General features: G+C 37.5%; 1 protein-coding gene across 2 annotated transcripts in view; it reads left to right on the forward strand.

The window, feature by feature from the left end:
* The window catches only part of crybg1a (crystallin beta-gamma domain containing 1a), a 44,573-nt gene extending 37,255 nt beyond the window's left edge, over positions 1–7,318 (forward strand). For both annotated transcript variants that reach the window (XM_051868914.1, XM_051868915.1), the window contains 9 exons: positions 1,057–1,183; positions 1,301–1,330; positions 1,578–1,690; positions 1,814–1,946; positions 2,541–2,680; positions 2,825–2,948; positions 3,364–3,522; positions 3,649–3,811; positions 5,285–7,318. In XM_051868914.1, coding sequence (XP_051724874.1) covers positions 1,057–1,183; positions 1,301–1,330; positions 1,578–1,690; positions 1,814–1,946; positions 2,541–2,680; positions 2,825–2,948; positions 3,364–3,522; positions 3,649–3,811; positions 5,285–5,373 — 1,078 coding nt within the window. In that variant the 3' untranslated portion in view covers positions 5,374–7,318. The remainder of the gene's footprint in view (positions 1–1,056; positions 1,184–1,300; positions 1,331–1,577; positions 1,691–1,813; positions 1,947–2,540; positions 2,681–2,824; positions 2,949–3,363; positions 3,523–3,648; positions 3,812–5,284) is intronic.
* Positions 7,319–7,413: the final 95 nt, after the last annotated feature.

Here is a 7,413-nt window from a genome sequence, read left to right on the forward strand (position 1 = left end):
TATATCCTGAGGCAGAATAATACTCTAGATATCTTTTTTAAACAAAAAGTTTTTAGTCATGGTGTGGCAAGCACACCCACACCCCTATCTCTCTCTCCTCTTGTTCACATGCAAATAAGACGTACACGCTTGTCACTGTAGTGTCAGTGTCAAGGGTGAGACTTTGATAAGATACAGTACTTCAATGAAATAAATCAATTATGAGATGAGTAAAACAATAGTATTCATATTTAACACTGATTCACAATGTCATTGTTTCTCTTTTATGTATCTATCACATATATTTCTGTATAGCCTACTGTAAGTGTTTTTTTTTTTTTTTTTTAAATTAATAAGTGACATTTTTCCTGCTGTCTGAGACTGATTCATTTAACTGTCCGTATATTCCTTATTGGATGTGAAATTTGTGGCACTGGCAAATTTTGTGGAAATTAATGTGGATGTAAATGTGGTTTATATTAGAGATCAGGGGCCTCATGTATATAAACTTTGTGTACGCCCAAAAGTTTTTGAATCTATAAAGCCATGCATACGCCAAAACCTGCACAAAATTCCCTTTATTAAACCCAGTAGGTGGAAGATTGTGCGTACATGCATCTCCACTCCGTCTGCTCCCCAGAATAACCATATATGGAGCTTACAACGCCTAGTTTTACTATGCATATCCTCATCTGCATATGACAGTGCACACATATTTACACTGTTTATTTTTTATAAATTTTCTGCATGAAAAATTGCATAAGCACATTTCGGTAGCAAAGTATTTTACAGTCCTGTTCCTCATGTACACACTATATACTTATATTTTATAACTGGGTAATAACTAGGTACTAATCCTGAATCTACCTCTAAACCTATGTAGTTACCTTATATTACCCGGTACTTTCTTAGGTAAGTACACTATAAGTACATGTAAGTGCACATACTGTAAATTAAAGTGCAGCCCACATTTCAATGGCTTTTTTGTGCGTATGCAGCGTTTTTACATCAGGCCCCAGATCTGGTGTGTTAAAAAGTAAGCCTGTCAGTGAAACTCTTTAACATCTGACTGAACAGGTGGATAGCATTCGAGAAGGAACGCTTCTCAGGTGAGCTGTATGTTTTAGAGAAGGGTCTCTACAGCAGTCCAGAGGATTGGGGAGCACACAACTTCAAGATCTTGTCTCTTCAGCCTGTGGTTTTGGTAATCATCTGCAATATCTTCCCTATTTTTGCAATGTTATAGTTACATTGTTACTTAATAAAACCATGCTTGCATTTGTATTCCCATGGCATCTTATATTTTATTTTTCTGTCTCAGGATCAGGCTGAAGGTCTGTCCAGATATAAGGTGAGTTTAATGGAATTTCTGTTATTGTTCCACATGAAATATGCACATGTTATATACATCTTCTGCATTGATTGTGAATCTGAATTAATTAATCAGTTAAGGGGCAGTCACACTACACTTTTTCGTTCCATTGACTTCCATTCATACACATGGGAATGCATCAGACCACAAACGCAAGAAGCACCGTTTTTGATGCATCATTCATGTGATGTTGTGATTAAACTCTCTACCTCTTGTTGGTTCTCAGGTGCAGTTGTTCGCTGAGCCAGGGTTCCAGGGAGCAGTACAGACCTTAGATGAAAGTGTGGCGTTCCTGACGGAGGACTTCCATCCCATGTCCTGCAAGGTTTTGGCTGGGAGGTGAGAACCCAGTTCAGTGCCTATCAAAGAAAAATCCAATAGGACTTTTCTCAAAATAATCAACAGGATATGATGGTGTTTCAAAATACTGATACATTTCTCTGTGCATGTCTGTGCTTGAAGCTGGGTGGTGTTCGACGGCCCACAGTTCACTGATAACATGTATGTACTGGAGGAAGGAGAATACCCCAATCCTGAGGCTCTGGGCTTACTCAACTCAGATTGCAAAATCAGTTCTGTCCACACTGTAGGACATGTAAGTACTAGGCTAGTCAGATTAATATTTCATTTGGTCTGACTGAAAATGAGGCTGTGAGGACAGATTTATTTTTGAACCTTGCCAACATTTGGATTTAAACATTAAACATTTTATTTATCTGGCTAAAAGAGATGCGAATTTGTTGTAATAACAAGAACGATGGTCTTGGAAACATGATCTAGAATGAATTTGAAAATGATAAAAATTAATTGCCCCATATGCTATAGTTTTTCAGCAGGAGTGTGTCATGTAGTTACATTGTATCTTTTTTGTTAAAAAAAGAAAAGTCTAATGAAAAAATATTTTTCTGGCATAAGATAAAATATGCATCATGTTTGTGGTCAGGCAAAATGAAATGTTGGCAGGAAATATATGTCTTGAGGAATTTGTGATATACAGTATCTTGAGTATTTTGTTTGCTCTAGGATCTAAACCTAGGTACACAACAGTACAACATATTCCAAGGACAGCCTTGTTTTTGATCATGTCATATTAAATACAGTCTCACCACCTAATCTGACTGATATTTCTGTGACAGTCATGGGATTCTCATTTCATAATAAACATGTTCTTTGTTTCTGTCTGCGTCAGGAGTTTTCTATGCCCTCCATCACACTCTTCTGTAAATCTGGCTTCAGAGGACGTAAAGTAGTACTGACAGATGGCGTTTTGAACCTTTCTCTGGCTGGCATTGATGGGCGGGTCAACTCTCTATTGGTCAATGGAGGAATGTAAGTGGTTTCTGACACATTTAAAGCTCAAGAGTCAGTCTGGTTTCAGTGTGAACACTAAGTTAGTGTTATTTAGTCTCCTTTATGAATAATTTGTTGAATGTGAAAATTATGTAAAAGTAATGTATTTATTTTTGTTGTCAGCTGGGTGTTGTATGAATACAGCAACTTCCGTGGTCGACAAGTCCTGCTCCATCCCAGCGAGATCGGTGATTGGCCAAAGTTCAGCGGCTGGGAGCAGATTGGCTCTCTGCGTCCGTTACTACAGGTATAAAACACCAGCGCATCTCTACTGAAGATCATCTCATAGAGGTGGAGATGGCAAACTATGACCCAACAACTAATTTAGCACATCGCTAGTTCTCAGAAAGCCTTATTGCTTGTGCATTGCTGTGTATGTGTTCAGATGCACAGGGGTGTTGGATAGTTTTCCTTTTAGGCGTGTGAGTTAATTATTTGGGAACAGCACATATGAAGGCAGGGCAAACCCAACACAGTTACAACACGTGCACATAAAGACGCTCCAGTAAATCCAGAACGAGATCAGTAATCCTCATAATGGCCTAATAATACATGGTTTAGTGGAGTTTATTAAAGAAGATTTAGTCAAACTATATCAACAGTAGTTCTCCTGTAGATAATTTTATCATCCAAACGTAACCATGTATCTTCTTTCTCAACAGAAACGTGTTTATTTCCGGCTGCGTAGTGCAGAGACAGGCTGCTTGATGTCTCTGTCTGGACCCCTGGATGATTTTAAGCTGCTCCGGGTTCAAGTGCTGGAGGAATCTGGTGGTCCAGAGCAGATGTGGGTCTATGAGAACGGACTACTGCGCTGCAAGGTACTCAAGACTTTGATCACCTTTCCAGATTCAAACACTGTTCTACCTGAACTTGAGTACAAGTGTGATCTCTGTTATGGCTCTGTTTATTAATCATAACCACCATCTTTCTCTCGTTCTCTTCAGCTGGTAGAGGACTGTTGTGTGGAGACGTCTGGAGGTGTGGTGATGGCAGGTTGCAGGTTGAATATCTCACCTGAACCAGGCAAAGACAATCAGTTCTGGAGCATCACAGGAGACGGAATCATACGCAACAACCTCAAGCCCGACCTTGTGATGGAGGTCAAAGGTCAGTACTTGCATATGCTTGAAAGAAGAAAGACAGAATGAAAAGAAATGTAACAGAAAGGTTGGAATGAAACAGAGAAATATTCACATGCACACGGGGCGTGTGTCCATCAGTCATAAAACTGCACCCTCCACTAACAAGCTCATAATCTCTTAGTGATGACACATTCTGATGTCACATCATACCTGTGTGGTATTTCTATTAGCAGCTGTGCTCGATCTGCTTGGGCAACTTCATCGAATCTCTCACATGCATACCACAACATCCTGTCAGAGGCAAAGATATGTCTGAATCTGTACTACAGACTATTTAACACTAAACTGAATATCAACTAAAAGCTTATAATATTCTGAAAACTACTGTAGTAAAATATTAATATAATTAAAATACATTAAAATATATTATAAAAATATATAATTCATAACATTTTAAAAAGTTCTATGGTCAGTGTGAGTTGCCTAAGTATAAAGTCACCTAAATTATTTATTCGGCAAGAAATGTGTGCCATTTTTACAAAATGTATTTTTTTAAAGCCATCACAATTAATTAGAAAAGTCATTCAGTGATCATAACATTTTGGAGCCCTGGTGCTAAGTATTTGTAATGGAATAGTTTGTAAATTAATTTTTACATGTAAAGCATAAGGAGATCAGGGACATCAAACAAGAAGATAAGGGTAAATTATTTATTTGGACTGAGACAGTAATCTCTGATGAAAGATCACTGCTGTATGGCTCCTTTTGTTTGTCTGAATTCAGAACAAGGCTGTTAGTGGTTCAAATTACTGTGTAACCTGAGCGCCACCCTGACATCAGTCAGCTCAGCAGAAGCCGCACTCTGTTGCCATCTAGTGGTCACTTAATGTGTTACACCTTGTCAGTCTTGTATTAGCACTGAAATGGCCAAGACAAAAGTATATATACAGTATATAGACACACAATATATGTGACACACAATATACTTATACAACAGTTAGTTCTGGTTCTCAAATCTGATTGCCTGTGATTGCCAGCCATGTGATATTCTACTAATATCACACGAAAAACTTGTTTCTGCAGGATCTATACTGGCAGCATTTCTCACAGCAATAATGTAAACGTAAAGCATCTATAAAGTACATGTACACTACTTTTCAACAGATGGGGCCAGTAAGACTTTTAAATGTTTTAAAATAATGGTTTTCTATTTTTTAATACATTTTAAAATGTATTTTATTCCTGCGATGGCAAAGCTGAATTTTCCACAGCCATTACTTCAGTCTTCAGTGTCACATGATCCTTCAGAAATCACTCTAATATTCTGATTTGGTGCTTCAGAAACATTTTCTCATTATAATTAATGTTAAAAACAGTTGTGCTGCTTAATATTTTTGTGGAAACGGATTTTAATTTTTCAGGAATAGAAAGTTCAAAAGAACAGTATTAATTTGAAATAAAGTTAGTACTTAACCTTCTTAATCTATTTTTCATCCAGGTGGGCAACAGTATGATAAAAACCATGTGGTTCTCAACACCTTTGATGAGCAGAAAACCAACCAGAGATGGACAGTGGAAATCCTTTAGTGCTTGAGTCGCAACAGAGACCAATTCTGTAACTCCTGATGTTCAGCAGAAAGCCTAAACGATCTGAGGCTGTTCTGAGTCTTCAAGGTGATGAGAATCTAAACCCCAAAAATGACTCTGACGAGTCTCTCTCACTGATGGATTTGGGTGACCAAATCTCTTGAAATCATCTATACCACAGTCTCTGAATGAGTGATGTGTCTATGGACATTCAACAGAAGTTCATCGACTATATCAAGGACGTTTAAAGAGACCTGCCACAGTTTCACTGGGTGCGTCTCAATCAGCTCCCTAGTGCAGTAGTCAGGGCACTGATCAGGGAGTCAGCCATTTTAAGAGCTGTCTCAATCGCAAAATCCTTCCGGTGCACTGAAACGTTCGCTTCCTAAAAAGTCCCACAATGCACAGTGGAAAAAAAGGGAATATTGATGCTCACTAACAGAAGTTCTGAAGGACAAAACATAAATCGCGCGAGCCAACTCACTACACATAATGACACTCGATAGATGTTTTGTTGTTGTTGTTGTTTTTTTTTAAATACAATCCATTATATTTCAGCATAAACATACAACGCTAGACAGGTAATGAACATAATTTAGCTAACATTTATAATTTGTTTACGGCTGAAATGTTGCACGTATATGTAACAATCAAAGTATTTGTACTAATGTACTTTAAATAACATTAAAAAAATAATGACAGAAAGATATCATTGCTGCTGCTGTTCACAAATACCAGTAGTTTACAATAAGGATGTTGCCATGTCGTCAGAAATAGAGCCATAAGTGTCCCAATGTGTAGTGAGCCACGTTTCTTACTGTCCTTACCAGTACCCAGATTCATGTACACAATATACTGATTCATGCCCCCGGAAGCTAGGGAGCTGATTGAGACGCACCCACTGTCTTTTGTGCTAGCACTTTTTTGTTGTTGTTCTCCACTGACCCGGCAACACAAAGAACTATCCTGCTTGCAACGCCATGATATTACCAAAGGGGGGCGCACTAGCATTAAGATTTGTATGTAGCTGCACTTTAGGTGACCTTGTTCATTTCTTGTACTAGCAAAAAATCAAGATTTGGCTAGTTAGTTTGACCCAGTTTACCCCTTGCTTTATGGAGCAAAAAGCATCTTCCTCCAAATCATAAGTAGCTGTGTATTCTGACTAAATTATTTTTGTAAGAATTACATAAATCATAGAAATTTCATCATAGTATGGTAGATGTTTTACTAGTGCCTTATTTTCTGAGGGTTCTTAAATGCTTTAAATAGACTATTTTTCCTCGTCTGAAGCCACATCTCAGGATGGTCGCTAGTAAAGGACTTGTGCAAGTACTTTCGGCCAATCAGCAGTTAAGATTAATCACATTTATAGGCTGGCTGCAGAACTAAGCTCTCATGAGTAAAATTGACATACTTTCAAAGGCTCCTGCGCCAGATGAGCAACTGCTGTTGAGATGAATGAGAATACAAATGGATAGTTTTCTCCAGGTATTATAGACTTCACTGAATGTAAGGTAGCATTTATATGCCATTCAGACTCACTGAAAACTAAATGTGGAAAATGTTTACTCATACCATTTTACAGTTGCTGTACAAAGTGTTTAACATGTCATGTCAGACTATTCTGCTAAATCAGAAAAAAAAAAAACACCATTGCACATATTGAACACACATTGAACATTATATACCATCTCCTTCTATTCATGCTGATCTGGCATCAGTTCAATCCAGTAACAAACTCACATTTATTGGAAAGGCAGCTGATCCTTGATCTGCTCTCAAGAGTATTTTCTGTCTCTCTCTATTTTCTTTTATAAAGATTTTTTGATAGTTGTTTGTACATTTTCTATATATCTATGTTTAGTCATCTGTTTTAGCGTTTTTATATGTTCATGATTTCCAAAATGTACTGTTACATATAGAATAAAACATTTTTATTGTTTGTTTGGCTTGTTTATTAATAAGACAGTAATATATTTGAAATAACGAACAAGACTTGAGGTTTGCCTGCTAATTTTCTAATGCTAAATAAAGACA

This window comes from Ctenopharyngodon idella, chromosome 17 (genome assembly GCF_019924925.1).
Source record: "Ctenopharyngodon idella isolate HZGC_01 chromosome 17, HZGC01, whole genome shotgun sequence".
NCBI lineage: Eukaryota > Metazoa > Chordata > Actinopteri > Cypriniformes > Xenocyprididae > Ctenopharyngodon > Ctenopharyngodon idella.